Source organism: Toxorhynchites rutilus, chromosome 2 (assembly GCF_029784135.1).
Source record: "Toxorhynchites rutilus septentrionalis strain SRP chromosome 2, ASM2978413v1, whole genome shotgun sequence".
Taxonomy (NCBI): Eukaryota; Metazoa; Arthropoda; class Insecta; order Diptera; family Culicidae; genus Toxorhynchites; species Toxorhynchites rutilus.
This window is the reverse complement of record NC_073745.1, coordinates 238,967,237-238,992,826: the sequence shown is the minus strand read 5'-3', so window position 1 is coordinate 238,992,826 and position 25,590 is coordinate 238,967,237. Positions and strand designations below refer to the sequence as shown.

At 38.7% G+C, this 25,590-nt stretch overlaps 1 protein-coding gene across 1 annotated transcript in view; it reads right to left on the bottom strand.

Moving 5' to 3' along the window:
- LOC129767216 (uncharacterized) overlaps nucleotides 1-25,062 on the bottom strand; it is a 264,333-nt gene extending 239,271 nt beyond the window's left edge. The window contains exon 1 of the mRNA XM_055767870.1: nucleotides 23,646-25,062. Within this exon, the coding sequence (XP_055623845.1) occupies nucleotides 23,646-23,691 (46 nt within the window). The 5' untranslated portion in view covers nucleotides 23,692-25,062. The remainder of the gene's footprint in view (nucleotides 1-23,645) is intronic.
- Nucleotides 25,063-25,590: the final 528 nt, after the last annotated feature.

The following is a 25,590-nucleotide window of genomic DNA, read 5'->3' as shown; positions in this document are numbered from 1 at the left end:
CGGTTGAAATAAGATCGATTCATCCATACAACTGCTCTGCTCTTCAAGACACAACGGGCTGCTGTTTAATAAATAACTCAACAATGACCAATCAACTGTCTCCGCTGTCCGGTCTAACTTGGATGACGGAAGAACAGAAGGAAAACTCTTACACCTAAATGGTTACTGTGCAAATGTGTACCATATGCAATGGTATAGAAGGGAATACTCTAACGCCGAAAAATGGCAACTGTGTAATGTGCTAATTATAGATATGATAAACATGTGACAAGTACACGATTGAAATTCGGCTCTGTTACAGCTAAAATGCTAATGAGCCTTAAATAAACAAAAGGGTTAAAAAAAATTCATTCCATTCTATGTACAATAATGTTCAATGTAACAAATGAAAAATTTGAATAAATTCATTTCATGGTCCTACATCAACAATGCGGTGGTATCTGAATTGGTAAAAAAATAATATATGGAATAGAACATTTTTACAAGATGATAAATATATAAGTCGATGGACGAATATTGAAGAACAAGAATGGAAAGGAAAGGTGGAATGATAAAAAAAACGGTCGAGCTGAGAATAAACAACTAATTATGAATCAGCATCGAATCAAAATTTCATAGAATATTTTGACGTAGAACTACGTCTTTGAGGAAGGGTGCCAAATCAGAAAACAGGTAACGTTTTTATGAAATAAAGTTAACGTTAATAACTATTTTAACTGTGAGGGAATTCTCATGATTTGCATACCAATCGAATCGGATATTCTCTCAGATTTGTTTGATATGCTATACATTACAATTCCTAAGGGGCTGTCCACATACCACGTGGACAACTTTAGGGGGGTAGGGGGTACGAAAATGTTCACGCTTGTCCACGGTGAGGAGGAGGAGGGGGTACAGATAATTTCCACGTGGACACGTTAAACAAATGTTTTTTTTTTAAATACATTCAAATCTGTTCAAATAAATGAAATCTTTTCTGCATTTTCCGCCCATTCTGGGTACTCCATATTCATCTATAAAATGGCTATGTCGAATATTTTTCCATATCATCGAACTTCTTCACTGGAATATGTATTCTGCATGAAAGTCACATAAACATTGAGGGATCAAGCTTCCATTTTTAGTGGAGGATCTTTGTTTTCGACTTCTAAGCTATGTCATATTTGAGCATAAACTGAACCCTGTGTTCCAAATCCAGGTCTACGTGAGAGTTAATTTAACATAGTGAACTGCTGATACATTTGTATCTGCAGAGTATATGTGGGATGTTGATAATATGATTAAATGACCGGAATATTATTAGGATTATCCAAATAATTTGAGAAGGACTTAACGAAACGAGTGCTATCCAAATTTTACAACACCAGTTCAAAAACAGAGTTCATGTGCAGAACTCTGTACTGAAAGAAGCCGATTCAGTTTACCTTTTCTGATGGGTACTGTTCCCAAATATTTCTCGAATTTTTAGCATCCATTTTGCGACGTTAATGACACATTGATACAGCTGCGTTAGGTATGCTCAGCACCGGAGATTGGTTTTTTAAGGATCACTTTGTCCTACCGATCGAAAGATTGTGATGTTACAAATGAAATTTCTGTTAATAAGCACATGTTATTACGATATTTGTGTTTTTTTCAGAGAGACTTTGAATTCGGGATTAGATTACATATTCTGCACCTCAGCCAAGAGGAAAACCCTATCAATACGCTTTGTGGATTAAAACATTCAAAATATTGTTTTCTTTGTTCTAATTTTCGCTTCAATATATGAACTAGTATCTTGCAGTCCAAGTTAGTAAAGAAGTATACTTAAATCCATTGGTTGTTTCCTCATTTCAATGCTTTCGACACATTTTCTTAAATAGTATCTCGATTAGCTTCAAATAAAACAACATTCAATTGTACTAAACAATTGCAGAAGTCTTCAGAAAAACTCTTTCGATAGACACTCGTTTCTCGGAGATTATCTGCAGGCGAATGATTTTATTGTTAAAGTTTATTGTTTCTTCAGATGTTATTTCATGCTTAATTGTAAAAATATTCGCTTGATTGTGCAGTTTTACTGTTGTACTGTCCTTTGAAGTCACCGAAGAAATCTTTCTAATTTCAGTTTTTATTTTTGCTTTGGAAACAATCTCCACGTTAAAGCCATTAGAAAAGCAAATATGTATTTGAAGTTGGTTCTCTCGAATGTTCTCGAAAAGCGCATTGAAGAAGTAGTAGTTTGGGCAGTTATCATAGTGGGATTTTTACATAATTCATTAAATAGATTTCCATACGCATTCGAACAAATGGGATGGAAAAGAACGAATTTTTGGTTTTTGTAATTTTAACCCACCCTTTTATACAATTAACAGAGCGTTTCCTGAAGCCAACGATTTCACATATTTTCAAACTCTCAATTATATTGATAGGAAGTGGTATTAGAAATACTACATAAATAGAATTTTGCGCGATACAAATAACTTTTCGGGCAATGTTAATGAAAGAATTAAAGAATAAAAAACAACCGTTACTACTAAGAAAGTCCATTTGCTATATTGTTTTTTAAAAAAGGTCATTTGATTTAAGATTATAATCAGAATAGCACGATTTCAATGTAGCAGGTCCCGAAAGTAAAGCAGTTTGCGTTGCATCGAAAGAAAGATGCACTGCCTGAGACGAGAATTGTCTAGTGTAATTTTGCCACAGAATGATCGCTGGGAATTTGTTAATAACACATATGGTGTTGGTGTTGTCTTAGTCGATTTATGGAATGGAACGCGTCCTCTGAAAATTCTCCAAACGATGACGGGAAAGATTTTGTATTGCGCTGATAACAACAGTTAAGTTGAGATACTGTAGCTGGATAAAGAACAGTTAAGAAGCTTTCGAACTTTTGCCTACTTCATTTTTCGAATATGTGATTTGCGGAGACGAAAAAAAATCTTTTTTTTTATTTCTATTCATTTGTTCACAAAAAAGAACATGTTTATTTCTTGAATTGTTTTTTTTTATCATTTAAAAAAACACCAAATATAAAATATGACTAATTTAAAATTGAATATAGGCACAATGCAATTATTTCCTTTTTTTGCAATTACAATATATGGCAGAATGTCCACGTTGACAACAGGAAAGGGACATTCTGCCATATATTGTAAAGCGTACCTTTTCTGTCCACGTGGTATGTGGACACCCCTTAATCTATAAACGGTTTAAATTCCTGAAAACTAGAAGGACTTCCTTTTTTCCCATACATTTGTTCTGCCGATTTGTGTGCTAACCCTACCCGTATTTCGAATGCTTATAACTTGAACATTTCTTAACAGATCGGAATGATAATTGCATCAATTGATAGGAAATATTTCTACGCGTCTATCACAAAAAATCATGAGATGAACAATTGAATAACTGTAAAATGTCAAACGTTATCTAACTGCCAAGTTTTGATTGGCCCGATTTACGGTTTCCCCAACACAGACTTCAAAATCGATGTATCTGTGGAAATCCGCTCTGCAAATATACATGCAAGTCGGGGTATTATTGTTCCCACCGAGCTATGTTTCCCTAACACGGACTTCAAAATCAATGTGCCTGGGGAATCCGCTCTGTCAAAACATGCAAGTCGGGGGTTGTTTCCCATTTAGTTGTGTTTCCCTAACACGGACTTCAAAATTAATGTGCCTGAGGGAATCCGCTTTGCAAATACATACAAGTCGGGGGTATTTTTTGGTGCTGAGTACTTTTGTACTCGCTTGTCGTTGTGCAGACCGGAATATGTTTCCCTAAAACGTACATATAAACTGAGAAGCCTGGGAAAATCGTCATTTTAGATACTGGAAGTGAATGAACTTTCGAGGTTCGAGAACTACGTAAACATGAGATGTGCAATAATTTCAGAGGGAAATGTAAAATACAATGATATTTTGACAATTGTTCCGTTCACATATTTTGGTAGTCCTAGGCATCATATCAAACGTAAAAGGACGTTCATCAAATTTACTTGTAACGAAGAACATAATCTATTACAAAAATTTCGATGCATTCTAAAAAAGTATTCGAAGTGGTGAACTAGTGGATTGCATAATATAATTGTGTAGTTCTACGTCGAAAATATGCGGTCGTGTCCTAGATACAACCCCTTACAATTTTTTCCTTAAACAACGTTATCATCCCACTCATATCTATTGTATTCATCACATTTTTTTTATATTGACGAAAAAAGCTTGTAATTGTATAGCGTTAGATTCACGCTTGGAATAACAATCCAGAACAAATTCCATATAGCATTGACCCAATGAAGGTTTCAAGCAAAGAATTAGACTTTCATTGTTATGTCACAATATCCAATTAAAAACACCAGCTTAAAGCACCAGCCTGAAACATGTTCTGCTTTTGATAGTTTTTTTTTGTTTGGTTCGAAAATTTCCGCTATCAAGATCATCCGGATAGTTTTTTACTGCTCCGAAATGACACTTTGTCTCACCACTTACAATGCACAGCGCAGAACAGTGTATTTGTTATCATATCGCATTCAAATTCAAATTTTCAAAACCCATCGGAGCAATCGATAGTCACGAATTTCAATGAACTCAACATAGAAGCCAACATAGACCAGCGAACTGAGTGTGCACTTCAAAATGAAACTCGCTGCTCAATAAGTGCTCATCCCGCGTTTCCGTTTATCTAGCCACGAACATCAACAAAGTCATGAAGTGACCTCGATGTGGCCACTATCGGCACATCGCTCCCTTTGAATCGCCGGCGGATTCCATTGTGCTAACCCTCGTGTTGGCCCAGCGCACTCTCTTGCTCCCTTTCCCCCAAAAAGTCCGCAGGGGCACACAACATGCCGGCGGCGGTGTGGTCAATTTTATTGTTATTCCTAGTAATATGTGTAGCAGCCAAGCAGTAACAAATTCGACCACCGAGGAAGCCGCCCGCCGGTGGTTATGATTATTGTTCGCGAAACCAGCGCAGCTCCCCACAATAACTCCATTGCCGAGATTTGCCAATAAAGATGTCGCCAAAATATTTTGAAAGTTGATCAACGCGTTGATGTCGCTGTTGCCAATTGGAAAACTGATCGAACCTGCTCGAGCAAAATAGGCGGATTATTAATCGGTGAAGTTTTTGTTTGTATTGCTGTTATTCATAATATATTTTGTTGTTGTTTTTGTTTACCGGTCGATTGATGGATCACTTTTGATGGGTCCGGTTTTCAGCTGCAGGGCACGCGTTTGCCATTTTCTTGTTGTTCTTCTTCTTCTCACTCTTCTTTTTTTTTGCCTTCGTGCGTTGATTATTTTTGCTCAGAAAATGAGGCGAGTGAAATTGGAACCACATTTTACGTTCGCTAATGACTTTTGTTCGCGTACGAATGTGAACTATTTATTTTTCTGTCATGATGGTGCGCATTATTGGTTTTCTCCGGTTTGGGGGAGAGAGGGCGCGTTGGAATTCATCATTCACCTGAAGGGAACACTTACAGCTGAACCCAATCTCGCCGTGGTGACCCCATTCCAGAACCATTGACCTCCGGTAGAGACGACGAAGAGTGACTTCACCACTTGTACAGTAAGTCTTGGCTCAGTTATGTTGCGCATTTGGGAGGGGAATTGCACAGCGCACACGATAGGCAAACCGGCAACGTTCGAGATTAGAACCGAAGCATGATTCTATGCAAACGGCTGCGAGCATATCAAGGTTCGCTCCATCTCGCTCTGATGCACAGCTTCCACCCTCTCCTCGTGCAACTCCATTTGCGCGATGGATGCGTTCGTTTCGATCCGCGGGGCAAGTGTGCATGCCTGCAGAGAACCGTGTGATGAGTCTGACCCTGTACACAAAATATACCTCAAGTGATGGGCACGAAAAAAAATAGAACCTCATCTGTTGTAACTCTTCAAACAATCTCACAGAAGCTAAGCATTAATCCCTCCTAATCTAATCCCAGCCGTCCATCTTTATCCGTGTACAGCGCGCGCGTTGTTTTACGATATGCACATTCGGCTGCCCGAGGCATTCTCCAATCCTCTTTCCCTCGAGCGCATGCGGGAGCGAGAAGAAAAAGAGTTCAACAGGTTTTTAACCGCCGCCACAGCCGCTGTCGAAGGATCGAACAGCAAAAGCAACGGCAGCAGCAGCAGCAGCGATTGCTCCTATTTGGTGGTGCAATACGAAGTAGATCGGCCTGGGTGAGTGCGTGACGATATGCACTCGACCAAAAAATAGACAAAAAAAAAATGGCGTTATAAATGAATCCATAGAGATGAAACATTTGCTTGTTTTGCAATCTCTCAATCACAAATTTTTATCTTGATGTTTGTATGTGTTATGCACAAAAATATTGGAGAAGAAAAAATAGTTTGACGTAGAACTACGTCTTTCATTAAGGGTGCCAAATCAGAAAACAGGTCACGTTTTTATGAAATAAAGTTAACGTTAATAACTATTTTTGCCGCGAACGGATTTTGGTGATTTACATAGTAAACGAATCGGAAATTCCCTAAGATTTGTTTAATATGCTATACATTAGAATCTCCTGGTTTGTTAATGGTTAAAATACATGAAAACTTAAGCGTTTCCATTTTCCCATGCATTTGTTCTGTCCATTTGTGTGCTTTCCCGAACAGAGCTGTCAATAACGAGCAACTTATCGACGAGCAGCGAAGGGGAAATCGTAGGATTTAAAGTCTCCGTGAACGAAGGAAAAGAAGAACGATGAAGGGGAATACTTGCCTAGAGTATAAACAGTGGATCTGGCTGAGGCAAACTTTCATTCGGCATCGGACTGTTGAGCAATCCAGTTCACTTTGCTTTTGCTGCGCTTCGATCTAAGATTGGACCCCACCAGTGGTAATCCAACTTGGATATCGTCGTGTGGGGTTTTCAGTTCGTTTTTGGCGTTTTCGTATCGTGTGTTTTTCTTTCCGTGTCATAAATTGGACGCTTCGCGTAGTGTGTGATGAGCAAGAAGAAGAGGAAGGCTGCCTCGAGCATTGCAAAGAGCGAACGCATTGCCAGGGACAATCAAATTTCGAGGCAAGCGTCATCTAGTGAAGCACGCGATGTTGGTGCAGTGAAAAGCGCTCGCACTGAACCAAGCCTTCGCGAGTAACACCGCATCAAACAACAGCGAAGGCGACTTCGGCGTGTCGGTCGAAAATGTAAGCGCCGTTATCCAGGCTGTAACCAAAATCAAGCTCCCCCCACTGGTGGTGAAGGCGGTCGCTATTGACAAACTCATCAGCGAATTCGCATCGATGGGTTTTACAGCAGAGTCGAGCTGTGTGGCATAATTCAGTCTTTTTCCAAGCAGTTAACATTGTTGGTTTTGTTTTGTTTTGTTGGTGCCTTTGACATTGCATGAATGCATTAAACTGACGTTATGTAAAAGCAGGCATTAAGGTTGTGTGCCAAAAAATCATTTGGTGAATACCAAGCATCTTGAATGTCGTACTGGAATGTTATAAGTTATTTGGGTTCGCGTGCCAGTCGCAAAACTACCATTACCTAGGATTGCACTAATCTTGATCATAATAAAGCAATGCTACTATTTTTGAGGTTGTTGATATTAACAAAAAGAGTTTTTTTTCGCTTGTTTAGATACCAAGAAAGTAAATGTCGTTCGAAAATGTTGTATGTGATTAGGTTCCGCTTACCAGTAGAAAAAATTTCCTCCACTAAGGCTGGCAGCTGCTCTTATCTCGAGCATGAGAAAGTATTGCAACTTTTTTCGAAGCCAGTGATATAAACAGAATCGTTTCTTTTGAGAATAACGTAAAATGATGAGAAGTGTTTATATTCCTAGTAGTTAGATATATTGATGTAGTTATGAGATGTGGAATAATGGTGCTGGTGTAACATGTATATAATTGACTGTAGCCGAGTTTATGTCAATTGCGCCAAAAAAGGCCACCGGAATAGCGTTCAACGTAAATTTTCAATACATTGACATGAAATTATTTGCGACATATGATCAGCTAGTGTATTGTTCTGCGAGGGCAAGAATGAATCATCAATCAATTATCGCCAACTAATTCTACAATGAAAAAACATTTCAGAGATTATTCTACTAAGCAGTTGTTTCTAAAATTTCACATCACTATAGAATAATATCCGATGGTATAATCAAGCGACTTATGAAAAATAACAGCTTAGTTCTACGTCAACAATGCGGTCGTATCTTGGACACAACCTCCCATAATTTTTTTAATATTTTGTAGATGAATACTGTATATTTGTAACCAAACCAATAACGAACCCAATAAGCTTCATTCATTCATTTGCTTCCATTTACTTCGTAAATTTTTAGGATACATTACCTCAAAAACCTATAATTTTATAATGAAATGTTCAACAGTTTTTCTTTTCCGATCGATAAAAGATTTGAGTAAATTAGAGGAACGCTTCATTGCAAACCATGCTGAGAGTAGAAAGCACAAGTCACGGTTCATTTCAAGCTTTTGACGTAGGACTACGTATTTCATTTCTATACCCGGGTTTAAGTTCAAAGTTTTGAAAACGGAAGCGTGACGCTTGAAGTGCAAAGTTTTTAACGTCAATACCTCTTTACCGGTTGAACGGAGTAGTATGATAATCACTTTATTCGAAAGACAAAATGTTCTTGATTATATAATTGGTACTTATTGACCCGACAACTTGTTTCAATAGATTTAAAATTGCTTTGAAAACAGGCTATTGAAATCACTCGAATCTGTATATAAACTGGCCCGCTAGGAAATCCATTTAGTTGTGATTGCTAAATGAAAGGAAATGGTCTCATCTCGCCCAAACATAATGCCCCTCCCTCCAAATCCCATTTCTTTTCTGCAGCCGGACTGATCTGAGCCTTTAGTGAAAAACGGGTTATCGGTGATAACTCGATACAGGTTGGGTACAAATGTTGTCATTGGCCATGGATTTGATAGCGGAGAATTCTAATTGTTTGATATAATGTAGGACATATTTCACCATATCAAAGAAAACACATTGACGGAAGCGGGAGTTATAATATCATTTGTTTACAAGTGCCACGACCGATCGTCGTTTCTAATTGACCGGAAAGGGGTATTATTTGTGCTGGATATTTCCAAGGAGGAATCCATTCCTTCTTTGAGCGTTAATAATTCTTTTCCAGCTCAACGAAATGGTATGGTAATCATTTTAAACAAAAGATAAAATGACTAAACATTTTATGCTTGCTACTTACTGTTTCAATAGCATAAAAATAGCTTTGAAACAAACAATTGAAATCATACAAATCTGAATATAAGCAGGTGCCAGCTCGGAAATTCATTTAGTTCCGACTGTGAAGCGGGTTTAGGATATTCTCGGTCGTTCACCAATGCAGTATGCTTTCTCTCCCAATCCTATTTCTTTTTTGCCGCCAGATTAAACAAAAGCTTTAGCGAAAAACGAAATATCGATGATAATTCGATATATATTGCGTACAAGTGGTGATATTGGCTATGGATTCGATAACAGAGAATACGGAACATATCATATGGAGTAGAGAACATTTCAGAACATTTTCGTGCTCCCGCGGCCGAGTGGTCAGCGTCCGACATTATCATTCCGGGGGTTCGGGTTCGATTCCCGTTCTGGCCGGGTGATTTTTCGTCAAACAAATTGCTTCCGACTTGCACTGAGGTCACGCGTATTCTAGAGCTTGCCACTCCAGAATACATTAGAGGCGTGTTTTCCGGCATAGAAATCTCAACTAAAGTTCTACTAATAAAAATGACGCAAGTAATACCTACGTTGAGAAGGCCAAAGTTCCACTGGGAACGTTAGTGTCATCCAAGAAGAAGAGAACATTTCATCATATGAAGTAGTTATAATATCCAATGTACGCGTATACTACATATTCAAATGTTTGATTTCTTTATGATTATTTTATATATTCAACAAAAAATAAACATAAACAAATCAAACATTTTGTAGAATGTAACCTCCTTTGGCCACATTTACCAAATGCAGGCGTTTTGGAATTCTTCCGATGAGATTCCGGCAACGCTTGGAGTCCAAATCATGCTTTTCGCAGATCTGAAAAACAGGCATCTTTGTTTATCAGACCTGTTTTGTCCACCTTATTGTCGATGATAGTCTACAGATTTTCAATTGGGTTCAAATAGGGGCTCTGGGATGTAGATTTTATGTATTCGATACGAATAGATCAGAAGAATACTTGAGTTTTTCCTGTATTCTGAGGGCGGCGTAGTTATCTTTCAGTTCCATTTTCGCATAAAATGTCGATATACTCATTTGCAGTAATAATTCCAATTATTTGAGCCAAATTCCCCGCGCCAAGCCATGAGAAACAAAGCTAAATTATAATATTTTTAAAGCCGGATTTCATGATTGATTGAAACTGTTTGTGAAGCTCCTCATCGCTTTTCGTCTCTGAGTAGTTTCTTATTGAAAAAGCACGAATTTGACGTTATTGGAAACTATTTGGCAATATTTAATATTTTTACATTTTTGGAAGCGATGTTTTAATTGCGAAACGAGCCTTGGAGTTTTATTTTTCTATGTCATTCATTGAAATCAAAAATATTCCAACAAAAGTTGATGGATCTGAACCTAGGGGTACAGACAGGATCTTGACATAGGACTGTGATTGTGTGTAGTAATTACATTTGAATTGAGTTTTTTCATTGTTCAAAATCTGTATTTTGACGTAGGACTACGTCTAACCGGAAGATATAGGGGGTGAAATAGAAATCTAGGCACTGAACAAGTAGGAAAAAATGCAAGACGCTTATAACTCGAGCATTTCTCAATAGATCGCAAAGATTTTTGCATCAATTGATAGGAAATATATCTACGCATCTATCATAACGAATAACATTTCATTTCTCTTGAGATAAATAATTGAATAATTGTGAAATATCAAGCATTTTCCAAATGCACTATGTGCATCACAACACATCAACAAACCAACCCAAGCAGCCATGTCTGGATATGGCAAAGGAGGAAAAGTGAAGGGAAAGGCAAAATCCCGCTCGAACCGTGTTGGTCTGGAGTTTCCCGCAAGGGTAGCTAGGCCGAGCCGGCGTTATATAGTTTCGGCCGCCGAAGTGATCGAGTTAGCTGGCAAAGAAAACCCGCATTCGGAACAGAACACATTCGGTTCGGTGGACATCAAGAAAACAGGCAGTTGCAGCGAGTGGCGAGTGGCAAACGCAATCGCAAAACGGCAGCAGGTAGCAGAAGAAAAGAGTTTGTTCTTTATACAAACTGCTTTGGTGGCAAATCCAGAACAAGGCGGCATCGAGGGCGTTCGAAATGGTTTTTTTTCAAAACCACGAGTACTAAGTTTTCTAAATTGGAACCATTCCATAAAACAAGGCGCTTTTCAGGGCCATTAAACCTTCCAAAAAAGAGTTTAGGAAATACAGCTCAATGCTTTCTAAAACAAATGGTCGTGATGGACGTACATGGGGATCAAAGACAATGTAAAGATGTATTCCATGTACGGGGCTAGGTGGTGAGCCTTCATAGAAAAACGCAAAAACACAACGCCAAAGGTTCTTTTCAGAACCACCAACATGTTCATAAAGAGTAAACAGTAAACTAATCCATTTTTCAGGTAGATAGGTAGGTATTCACGTAGGAGAAGAAAATAAAACAATATATTTAAAATATATATTTAACAAAAGCTGTCCCCTTTGTATAGTCCTACGTCACTCCGGTTATGTCCCCGACATTACCCACCCGTCTTTTTCTTTTTTCTCTCTTGATACATCAAATAGAAGCCCTGGAAAAAATCGTTTCCTGTATGAATTTGTATCCTTTAAACGGGTTAGATAAGATAACGTGGTGGAATCCGCAACCACATTCTGTTCAAAAATGTACACAAAAATACCATTAAAGCCATTACCACCCTTTTCTTCTGTTTATTCAATTATGCAGAAGAAGATAAAGAGTCATCATTTATCATTTTTAAGCACAAGTCTAAATAGTTACGATCTACATAAATATAAGCCTAAGTCAAATAAATCTATGGCTACAGAAATATATTATAGATAAAAATAGCATTCTCTCCTCCGTCGCCATGTTGTCCGGAACATTGCTTGTAGGGGATTGTAGTAACTTTATAGCCAGGTGATGTATATTGAGTATATTGGCCATGAGGGCTCTTTTGGAAAGTTCGTGTAGTTGCTGTAATGAATTAATCTCATAGGGTGCTGAGTTCTGCTTATGTATAGAAAAGGGAAAGGATAATCAACATGTGCATTCGAGGAAGTGAAGCGACTATTCAAGTTATCATAATCTGACATGCGTGAGTATCGAACTTCTAAATCAGCAGTCAGGCCAATTCATTAATACATAACCAAACATAACCAAACAACATGATCCATATTATAACATCTTGGACCACTATTACATAAATTGTTTGCAGTAAGACCTACACGATAAAAACATCCGGCGTTGATGAAAAAGCCCATCCCATCGTTGACGTTCCTATGCGAGACATAGCAGATCATTTTTACGATGGTAAAAAGTTCCTTAACACCTTTCCGACCGCTAGCCTATTAAGGGGGTATTCTAGTCTAGAAATCTGAAAAAATCGAATTTTTTTTACCATATTTCTGTAGTTTAGGCATTCAAGAATATACTCTAGAAAGGACTTATCGAAAATCCTATTATTTACCTAGTTAGAGCCATCTTAGTGATGTGGTATCTAACCTGTTACGGCCATCACAATGAACTTCAAACGCGTTTCTCTCGGAACTAGTTTTTTTCTAACTGGCGTACACAATATCTCAAGTTCTACTGAACCGATTTATGTCAAATTTATATGAAAATAATCTGCATACATCTCTCTATCGCATGAACATGAACCAATAAAAAATTATAACTTTTTAATTTTACTATTTTTAAAAAAATCGGTAAACGCAAAAAAAACGTTTCAAACAGCATTTTTGTTTTCAAACGGCCGCCATTTTGTTAAAACCCATGTTTTTGACTTGTCCGAGGTTCATGCCATAGCGACATCTTTACTGATTCAGAATCTGTTCGATTTTTTTGTTTCAGATAACCAGAAGGACTGGAATCGTGTACGCCATGGCACAACTTTTTTTTGAACACCCTCACTTCACCAGCATGTAACTATTCTAATTATGAATATTTTTTTCCGTCCTATTTTTGTTTTATTGTTGAAAGATAGATAAACGAATAATGATATAATGGATAGTAAAAATATTCTTTGTTTTATTTTTACGGAGTTCGAAAAAACGTCCGAAATTCGTGTCTCTACACTAGAATACCCCCTTAATCGGCTTGTCAATTCATAGTATAAGTATAAGTCCAATAAATTTACCTTCCTTTGAAACAAAAGGAATAAGCGTAACATGATAACGAAAAATCACCTGCTACTGGGAGTGAATTCTCGCAAAGCCAAGCGGATACTTAGTGAATGACAGTCGATAGAGTGTCAAATGAGAAACTTACTCTGGAAAGTCAAAAAAACATTTTTTCTAGATTTCCGTTGAAAAGTTACAGCAAAAACTATTGTCACCTCAAGGGTTTAGTTAGTTGGGGGTTACATGAAATCGGTTTATTCAAAAAAATTTGTTGATGCCACTCTGCCGTTCTACGCATAGTTGTCCCATGTTCCAACATCGGCAACTGAGAAAAAACGTTATCACTGATTTTTACTCCTCACTTGAATCAATCAATCTTGGTTACGGGCTTAAAAACTCATGGGGGGACAGTTATGCCTAGAATATCATGGGACAATTGAACTTGATGTTGTTTTTTGATATACTGGTAAAAACAATAAGTTTTTTTTGTGTTCTTCCGAAAGATTATGCATTAAAACATCTTTTTATGAAGAACGGAGTGATCTGAAACACCTTTGTAAAATATAAATCTCATTGTAATTAGGCATTCGCTCACAAGGTGCACACATGTTCTGCTAATTTTTTTTGACGTAGGACTACGTCTAACCGGAAGATATAGGGGGTGAAATGGAAATCTAGGCACTGAACAAGTAGGAAAAAATGCAAGATTTGGAACGCTTATAACTCGAGCATTTCTCAATAGATCGCAAAGGTTTTTGCATCAATTGATAGGAAATATATCTACGCATCTATCATAACGAATAACATTTCATTTTTCATGAGATAAATAATTGAATAATTGTGAAATATCAAGCATTGTCAAAATGCCCTATGTGCCCATTTTTGATTGGTCCATTTTGTGCTCCTCAAATCGTACCGACCAAAACGGGCAACCAGAGCAGCAGCGAAATAGAATGAAGCACGATTGGAAAGGAAAAAGAAAAAAATGAACGAAACATTGGTCGCAGTCTCACACATGCGTAATTCTCGAGCCAGCCAGTCAGCTTAAAAATCCCCGCTCCGCTGCTGTAACGATCATTCTCATTCAAACCGTACACCACATCGGTTCGCATCACAACACATCAACAAACCAACCCAAGCAGCCATGTCTGGACATGGTAAAGGAGGAAAAGTGAAAGAAAGGCAAAATCCCGCTCGAACCGTGTTGATCTGGAGTTTCCCGCAAGGGTAGCTAGGCCGAGCGCGATAGTACCAGTGCACCGGTCCACCTAGCCGGCGTTATATAGTTTCGGCCGCCGAAGTGATCGAGTTAGCTGGCAAAGCTGCTCGCGACGATAAGAAAACCCGCATTCGGAACAGAACACATTCGGTTCGGTGGACATCAAGACAACAGGCAGTTGCAGCGAGTGGCGAGTGGCAAACGCAATCGCAAAACGGCAGCTGGTAGCAGAAGAAAAAAGTTTGTTCTTTATACAAACTGCTTTGGTGGCAAATCCAGAACAAGGCGGCATCGAGGGCGTTCGAAATGGTTTTTTTCAAAACCACGAGTACTAAGATTTCTAAATTGGAACCATTCCATTAAACAAGGCGCTTTTCAGGGCCATTAAACCTTCCAAAAAAGAGTTTAGGAAATACAGTTCAATGCTTTCTAAAACAATATCCAAAATAATAATAAAACACAAATTGATTTTTTCATAATTTGTTTGCCAGGATCTGATGAGTATGTGAATTTGGCAGTTGTTCTGAGCTTATTGATAGTTGGGAACTTTCCTGATTATTCAATTTTCACCAATTCTTAAATTGTTTCCAGATTGAAAGTACAGTAATTTACAATTAGTTCGACATTTAGCTAATTGGACGGACATGTAATGCGACTTATTTAGTTGGACATTTTTGTAAACATAGAGTTCGGGGTCCAAATTATGACCCCACATTGAAAGTCGACACTGTACCACTGTCATCGCAAATGTTCAATTACAGGTTAAAATCGCCTCCAATGCGACACTGAGTGGTGCTTCGGCACGTCGCATTAAATATAATTTACTGTACAACATGTCACAAAGCTGGATGGGAAGAAATTTTGCAACTGTGAAAGCTGTGGCGAGTGGCAACAAATCGCTAAACAGGAAGGTTTAGCCGAACAAGATGGGGATATCGAGTGATAACAAAACAATAAACTCTTTAGATTGAAGATAATTTTGTGATCCTGAAAAGGACCCTTTTTAGCCTGCATGTGAATCCAACGAGCGAACAAATCGTAATGAATGTATTTTTTTGCCATCGCTTCCTTTTAACGCTCATTCGTTCGTCTCGTTGGACTCGCCCCTCTGGCTGAGTCTGCCGATTTGTCTCTATCCTGTGAGTGTGTACCGCTAGAGTATAAAACACGCGGACCCCAAAAAAATATCTTATTTTCTTTCAACCCGTAAACCCGTGTGGTTGTACGGCATCGGCATCGTGGCAAACGCAATAGCTAAACAGGAAGGTTTAACCGAACAAGATGGGAATATCGAGTGATAACAAAAACACAACACTAAAGGTTCTTTTCAGAACCATCAACATATTCATAAAGAGTAAACAGTAAACTAATCCATTTTTCAGGTAGATAGGTAGGTATTCATGTAGGAGAAGAAAATAAAACAATATATTTAAAATATATATTTAACCCCTTTGTATAGTCCTACGTCACTCCGGTTATGTCCCCGACATTACCCACCCGTCTTTTTATTTGTCTGAGAATTAGTTCGTTCTTTCGAACCAGAAATGAGTGCAATAGCCTTGCCGAAAGCGTGACATAAAATTCTTGTACTTGAACCGATTTATTTATTATGGATCTACAAAAAAAACATGGCGGAACAGTTATGGTTGGAATATCAACATGGGACAATTGAGCTTGAGCTTTTTAAAACCTGGGAACAAACAATAACATTTTATATGTTTTTCCGAAAGAATAAGCATGAAAACATCGTTTTATGAAGAAAAGTGAAAATTTTGAAAAAGTAACATGGGACAACTATGCGTAGAACGGCAGTACTGTCATCTGGAGAAAAAACTCGACTCTCTTTGTTTTTTCGGAATACGAGGCAAATGTATGGATTAGTGTGCCAATAAATATGGTCATTTCGATTTTTGACGTAGGACTACGTCTAACCGTTCAATATAGCGGCCCATTTCAATAATTAGATGTGAAAAAGTGTTCAATTTTTGAACGATAATACCTCTTCAATAAATGAATGGATTTTGATTCTAAATGCACACATTTATAGGAAATATCCTCAGCAATTGTTTATATGCTATACATTACGGGTTTTCAGCTCAAATAAAATTCAAATTGATGAAAAATTGGAAGAAAAAAATCCCTACTTTCCCACACATTTTGTCTGCGCTCTCGAAGTGAACAGCTATTCATACAAGCAGCCACGGGTACGGGCGAAACGAATGGATAATAGGAAAGTGGAGGACGAGAAAGAGATTAGAAATAAATATAGGCGGTCGCTACAACGTTATCTATATAGAGAACGGTGGTTTTGCATGGTTTTGCAGAACGCCGATTTCGGACTCGCACTGTATACAAGAGAGCAGTTATTGTGCTTGATATTTTTCTTTCCAAACTGTATATAATCGAGTCCAAAATTGTATATGCAAATCCAAAATGGCCGCCACCAGAAAATGGCGTCCGCAGTAACAAAATAACCAACTACTTTTTTAAACGGTTTCATTCAACTTGACCTGTTTGTATGTATGTAGGGTTGTCCCACATTAATAGAAATCTTTCACCGTTCCTTCTGACTAATTGATCTGAAATTTGGAACACACCGTTAACTCTGCTGTTAATATATCCATTATCTTGTAAAATCCAATTTGACCGTCGCTATAAAATGGCCTTGGTTTAGTCCTACGTCTCTCCGGTTATGTCCCCGACCACTACCCACCCGTCTTTTCATACGGGACTTAGGATAGCACACCCTATACAAATCGGACTTTCTCATTTACTCATTTACTAATGTCGCAAACGTCAAAATTTGTTTTTTTTTTGAAAACCGGGTTTTTTAAAAAAAAAATAATACCAATTTTTATTCGCACTCTAATGGGCCTACAGAGGGCGGAATATGGACAGAATAGTAATGTACGAAGCGTAGAAGTTTATCGCTCTTTCTCATCGTTTGTCAGTCCAACAACTGATATATAACAAACAGAGAAAGTCGGGGGTCTCCGTAGCCACATTGGTTGCGCGTTCGCTTAGTAAGTGATCGATCGTGAGTTCAAAACTCAGGGCCCCCCTTGACCATCTTTGTGTTGTTACAGAATAACTACGTCCACGCAACAATCATCAGCGATGGAGATCGATCCACGGTCGAAATAAGATCGATTCATCCATACAACTGCTCTGCTCTGCCAGACACATCGGGCTACTGTTCTATAAATAACTCAACAATGATCAATCAACTGTCTCCGCTGTCCGGTGGTCCAACTGGATAATGGAAGAACAGAAAGAATACTCTTACGCCTAAATGGCTACTGTGTGAATGTACCATATGTAATGGTATAGAAGGAATACTGTGTAATGTGCTAATTATAGATATGATAACCATGTGACATGTACACGATTAAAATTCGGCTCTGTTACAGCTAAAATACTAATGAGCCTTAAATAAATAAATGGGATAAAAAAAACAGAAAGTGATAGAAGAAAGGATTGAAAACTCAAATCAAATTGGTCAAATTGCTTAAATCGCACTCATCGAAACCAACGACGTTTCATCACGCTTTCTCAGCTTTTGGTGTCATCAAAATGTTCTGGTTACTGCAATACTTAAAATTCTAATTGGCGGGATTTCATTTTGTCCAGATTGATGACGAAATTCCCTGATATTCCCTGATTTTGTAGGATTTTCAGGGTAGTCGACACCTATCTGTCTGTAGTGTTGTGAAAATCAGTGGTCAGATAATGTAAAAGCCATAAGAAAAACAAAAAAAAAAGCATAAACCTATCACTCACTGGCAAATTTCGGGAAGGCCTTGCTTTCGAAAATGAGCCGCAGCCGCTCGCGGATAATCGGGTTTCTACTGTATTGATGTTTTATATTTTGATATTCATAGATTGTTGGTGTATACTGTTTTTTTCCTTCAATTCAATTCAATGACTGAGCAACTTTTTTCAAAAATACTTCTTTAAAAACATGTAGGGGAATTTGGACCAACTAAGCAAATCGCCTAATATTTCCAAACCAATACGGTCTAAATGAGAAATGTCACATTGTATACTAAGCTACACTTGTTTTCTCTCAATCAATAATGTTTAATGATTCTATCAAGCTTTAAACTACCAAATATGTCATAAAATAAAAGGGATGATTTTTGGACATTAAAATTTGATGCGAGGTGATTTGGTCCAGTGTGTGTTTCATCGAAAAAAAAACATGCTTATGTTCATGTAAAGTATTTTGGGATAATGTTACAATCAGTAACAATGTTTTGGGATCGATACCAGGTGTCTTGGTCAGATTCCAGACCAGAGAAATTGGATTGAGACCATCTCGAATTCTGCATGGATTTTTTCACTGTTGTTCGAGCATTTTCAAACACTTTCGATGATTGGTCGAAGAAAATCCGTTCTTGATGGCCTGCGTTGCTCTTTCAAGCTCCTCCTTTTTTCAACGTTGTCTGCCCATCTTCTTTTTGTAGTTCGGCGGTATCTGGAATCATTTAGACCAAAGAAAAGGCTCAAACCTGTAGGAGCAATTCACCATGTCACCCCACACAACATGTAAAAATTAAAATGCAATTAATTTCATTTATTGTTATCAAACTTACAGTTTCGCTACATAAAATTGTTCCTCTTCTGTAGGCGAACAGAACTTTACTGCACAATACACGAAAAGTTTGTTTAATCAGCGGGAAAAACCTTAAAACCACGATTCGAAAATTCACATTTTGACGTAGGACTACGTCTTTCATTTCTATATCGGGGTGTAAAATCAAAGTTTCGAAAACGAAAGCGTTACGCCGGAGACCGAAATTTTGAGCGTTAATAGCTCCTAAACAACCGAACGAAATGGTATGATAAACACTTCATTCGAAAGATAAAATGTCTACGCGTTCTATACTTGTTACTTTTTTATCCAAAAACTTGTTTCAATAGTCTTAAAATTGCTTTCAAAACAGGCTATTGAAATCACCAATCGGTATATAAGCGAGCGCCACTCGGAAATCCACTCAGTTCTAATTGAACAGCGATTGGAGCATGTTATCGCTGTTGTGGTGAAGCTCTTCGTTTATCATGAAGGCGCGGATGAACGGTGTCACCAAGAGCCTGTTTGTGCACCCTAGGCCAGAAGGGAATCCATCAGGAGGAGAGTGATGCCACAAACGGTTCCCCGGGAAGACATCGCTACACACACATACACGCGCAGAATTCTTTCCGTTTGGATGCCATTCAGCATCGAGAAAGTTCCGAAAATATCTAATCATTTCTGGAAAATAATCTGCCAGTTCCTCTGGGAATTTAAAAATACATTCATGTGAAAGAGTTTATTTTAATGTTTTCTAACCATATAACACAGCGATCTAATACATTTGATTTTGTAATTTTGCAACCAAGTGTAATTCGCAGGAAAGCTTCTGAAGATTATTCTTCCCCATCAGTAGGATATTTCCGTATCCAATATTGTATGCGTACGCAATCGATTATTGCTCAGTCGCCGAAAGTTTCGAGCTCAGAGAGTTCATTCCCCTCTAGTTTGCCTTCCAAATTGCCATCGTAAACCACACCTTCTTTCGATTCAATCACACACAAAAAGCATACTTAAGCGATATTCTGGTGGTGAGACACATTCATTTTTCGTGACGACATCGACAAGACAACATCGTTGCCTAACGTGCTGGAGGAGGTGGACGGCGAAGTATCGACACATACACGCGCAGAATTCTTTCCGTTTGGATGCCATTCAGCATCGAGAAAGTTCCGGAAAGATCTAATCATTGCTGGAAAATAATCTGCCAGTTCCTCTGGGAATTTAAAAATACATTCATGTGAAAGAGTTTATTTAAATGTTTTCTATCCATGTAACACTGTGACCAAATATATTTCAATCAAGTGCTATTAACAGATGGTTATCGAGTTAGCATTAACCACTGGTGGGCTTCCAGTATCGAGGAAAATGTGGAAATATCTAATCGTTACTGAAAATAAGCTGCCAGTTTCTCTGGGAATTCAAAAATACATTCATGTGAAAGAGTTTATTTGAATGTTTTCTATCCATGTAACACTGTGACCAAATACATTTGGTTTTGTGATTTTTCAATCAATCGCAATTAACAGGATAGCTTCTGAAGATTATTTTTCCCCATCAGTAGGATATTTCCGTATCCAATATTGTATGCGCCCGCAATCGATTATTGCTCATTCGCCGAAAGTTCCGAGCTCAGAGAGTTCATTCCCCTCTAGTTTGCCTTCCAAATTGCCATCGTAAACCACGCCTTCTCTCGATTCAATCACGCACAAAAAGCATACTTAAGCGATATTCTGGTGGTGAGACGCATTCATTTTTCATTCTTTGTGTGGACACCGACTGGACAACATCGTTGCTGGACGAGCTGGACGGCGAGGGATCGAGTGCCTTTCTCAAGGCAAGAGGGCGGAGGTGGTAGCGCTGGAGTAGAGTAATAGAGTAGAGTAGAGTTTTCAAAGGGCCTTTCTCAAGGCTAGAGACGAATGAACTGCATAAGTTTAAAGTCTCTATAATACAAGACCTTCCTTCCTTAATTTTTCGTGAGGACATCGACAAGACAACATTGTTGCTGAGGGTGCTGGACAGCGAAGGATCGAGATCTGCCCTGAAACGCAGTTTGTTTGAAACTGTGAGGGAGCACAGAGAAGCCGATCCTTCAGGAGAAGAGAAGATGACCATCCAAGCAGCCACTACACACACACATACACGCACGGAATTCTTTCCGTTTGGACGCCATTCAGCATCGAGAAAGATCCGGAAAATAATCGATCAGTTCCTCTGGGAATTTAAAAATACATTCATGTGAAAGGGTTTATTTGAATGTTTTCTATCCATGTAACACTGTGACCAAATATGTTTCAATCAAGTGCCATTAACAGGTGGTTATTGAATTAGCATTAACCACTGGTGGGCTTCCAGTATCGAGGAAAATTTGGAAATATCTAATCGTTGCTGGAAAATAATCTGCCAGTTCCCCTTGGAATTGAAAATTACATTCAAGCGAAAGAGTTTATTTTAATGTTTTCTATCCATAAAATATCCATATAATACATTTGGGTTTGTGATTTGTTGATCAAGTACAGTTAGCAGGAAAGCTTCTGAAGATTATTCTTCAGAACAAGGTTTTTCGTATCCTATATTGGATGCAAAAAACCTTGTGCCTCCAACGTAACGCTCTCGTTTTCTCGTCCCCCAAATATTCATTTATTGATTCATTCAGAATGGATTTAGATTCAACTTCAATCAAATGATCTCTAAATCAACGATAGTCCTACGTCACCCTTGCGGTTATACCATAGATATAACCCACTTCCTGTTTTTTGACAATCAAAGTGATTGCTGTGTTCATGCTACCATTTCCTTCTACCTGTCGAATTTTACCATAGTTTTTTTACGTTAGTTACATACGGTTCATTAATGAAAGAAGATGACATTATAAATAATCCTAGTTGAACCGTACTTTTTGAGATAATGGGGTGGTCCAAATCCCCCGTATATCCAACTCACCCCGTGTTACCCTAAGTGTAATAAAATGTCAACATGACTTGATCCATCCGTTTGTACACGACGGGACGTTTTGGAAACGAAAATCATACTGATATAAAAATATTAAATGATGTAAAATAAAAGCTACTGCGGATTTTTTTTTCGAAGTGAGCAGAAGATTCATCGTTCGCACCATAAAACGCTCCAAGAGGACTTGCTCCCGTTTCTAGAATGGCACGAACATTCTCAGTAGAACTTTCGCTACGCGAAACAGACGGAAAATTCGGTGACAGTCCCAAAGGATCGACGCGGGGCCCAACGCTGTTAAACAGCGGATTCGACTAAATCTAACCAATCTGTATATAACAAACAGAGATGACCAGGCAGCTAGGTATGTCTCAGTCAGAGTTGAAGAAGGACCAATAAACGACCACGTGTCTGCGACTTGTAATTTAGACAATTAGATGTGTACCTTGTCTAAAATAAATTTACAATGTGAATAGCTTGAAGTACGGTCGTTGGGGGTGAGAATGGGTCAAAAGTGAACGTTTTCGAATGTTTTGTTGAATAACTATCGTAAATTAACACGTTGAGCCGTGATTTTTTCTTGCTGCGCTTTCCATTCAGTCCACACAAAAAGCGCTTGCACAATATCAGTGTCGGTCCCAGCTTCCAAAGACATGATGATGATGTTGGATTAAAGAGGCTTTAAACTTTTCAGTTCATTCGCCTCTAAAGTCCAAAGACACTTATTGTGTAAATAGAAAATAGTCAGAAATTCGATTACAAAGCAGTCACATTTTGTAAAACATCAAAATATTCGCAATATTTGTCAAGATATTGCTTATAGTAACTTTGTCCGTTTTTGACACATTCTTTTCCTCATCGAGTGTATTCTAATTATATAAACATTTTTAAACTTAACAGTTACTCTGAACCACCCTGTATTACCACTCTCTTCGTGTAAAATCGCAAAAAGATAGATTTGCTATGAAAGGCATTACCTGAAACCATTGTTTTGTCAGATATAAAAATCAAAAGAAGGTTTTCCCATAATTAAGAGTTTGTATCGATGTGTGACCTCTCAAATGTTATCTAAACTTAACAGTAATGAATTGTAGCACTCAATTCATAAATCCATTCAAAAGAATTGGCTTATAGAATGGACCTTAGATTTAGTATTGTTCATCTGTAGTCAAATATGAAAGATGAGCGGCATTGTAGCTGTGTAACTAATTAAACCTTGATGCACTTGGCAAATCTAATTGGTGTTTATTTGAATAGCTCAGTAAAGCTACTGCATTATTGCTCTGATGCAGTCTGTGCACCGCTTGGCTTCTGGCGTGTTGCACCTCCCCGCTGGCTCCAATCGATCTCTATTATCCGCATTACTCTTTCGGCACGATCTTCCAAAGCACTGCAGCGGTAAACCCCTCGCCCCTGCGCCTCTTGCGCTTCGTTCCCTTCTCCTACAGCACCCACAGAAATCAACTCGACTTCATATGATTTTTGTCCGTCAAATTTCCCTACCCGGGTGAGTTTATTCGTTGTACCCACCACTAGCCGTCGATCCCGGGCATCGAAAATTTCATTGTGGATAATCGGACCGGTCGAACCGGAAGCAGGAACTTACCGAAAAAATCCTCCCACCGCTCGGAGCCGTCCGACTCGATATCCATCTCGAATCCCGCGAATGTGGAGTCTGCTTGAAATCGCTGAACACTCTGTTGTCCCCCGCTCAACACTAGAAGCGCGCGGATTGCGGATTACCTCGTTCCGAAATCAAATGATAGTAATCAATCGGTCAACACAATATGCGCGCTTACTCACTCACACACGTAACGCAGCGCGCGCAATCACTTTCATTTAATCACATTTAATAAGGCACATCAAAGCATTATAATTGCTACGATTGACGGATGGCAGCTGCGAGTCAATCTCTTTCGGACACAGCGTTTTTTTCCCTGTTTTCAATTTTCGGAAGCTGAATGATCTAACAGCTGTCTTCGAACGCCGCTTCCCGATTCGGGTGGACGCAATAATCACAACACAAATGGGTGAACAACAATTTTTATGTTCTTCGCGAACTGTTTGACTTCCACAAAAATAGTTTGACTGTTTTTTTATGGCCCTCGCGCATTGATAAGTACTCTTGGAAACTGTATTACACTAGCTTGAGCTTCTTCATTAATTCATTCAATCGAATCGGAAAACGGAAACACAACATACCCGTTGTTTGTGTCTTGTCAATGTTCTGAGAATCACTTTTATTCAAATCGGCTATTCACTATTCACAAGCGACAATAAATCCCATACACGATCGATACACATCGGTGAACAATAGCACGCGAAACGCCCTCGTGTGCAGACACAACAGCTCCGAAGCGCTCCACAGGGTTTATACCGGGTTTCGGTCGCGTTCACAGCGGGTATCACATTGTCAGCCGCCTACAATCGCGATGGATGCGTCGAACACACCGAGAAGAGCACTTTACCTCCCACTCTCTCACTGGCTCACTCATTCACACCCACTGTTGTGTTCTAACTAGAACTCGCGCTGACAGATCACACGCTGAGCGAGCGCACACCTAAGCAAACATTTCGTTGTGTACTCGCGGCCATACACACAATGCGCAAGCATTTCACGCCATTATTAATAAACATCAGCAATGATTGTTTTACTTTTACACCGCTGAGCAACTTATGCGTAAACCGTACCGAGAAAACACTGCACAAAGCACAGCCGATCTCTGGAAACTGGCGAAAGGCGGTGCACTGTTTTGCTTCCTTTTTTTCCACCACTGTTCTTCCCTTTTTATTATCATTAGCTGTAATTATCTATCCGCGCTTTTTGTTCGAATCCAGAATGAAAACACTCCACGGGAGGATGCAAGTAAGAACGGACCGAAACAGAACAACAAACGAAAACACCGAGACCGAGGGGATGAGAGAATGGGAAACTACACGCGCTCGAGAACACAACAGCAGCAGCAGCAACAACAAAGCAACGCGACGCAGACGTTCAACAAAACACATCTACACTACACGAAGCACTGAATGCAACTGATGATGATGATTGGAGCAGCCAAAGCGTTCACTGCGTGGAAGCTCGCCGCAAAAGAAAAAAAAATCGTATTGGTAGGTGTGAATGGGATAGAAAGGTTGGAGCAGGAGAAAAAGCAAACAACTTGTTTGAGTTCCAACGTAATTTAACATTTAGCTAAGGTATGCTATAATTTTTTAATTACTCACACAGTAAACATAATTAGCAGAATCACGAAGTTTTTTGTACTGAATTCGTAACAATTTGACAGATTTTATAATTTTATCCCGTCTTTGATTTCTATATGGGGGATCACTAAACGAATGCAAGGGGTGTAAGTGACTTAATCGATTTCTCTTCATCAACTTTTTCTTCAGTTAATAAATCAACTGCAAAAATGTTCCAAATTTAGTTTGCAATATAATCCGAAAGTTGAGGTTCTGATCTATCTTCCACATTGTCAGATACAGCTGGGAATGTATTAGGCTGTCACAAAAGTCCTGCGGTATTTCCGCGAGGTGTTGTAAGCGCGTAG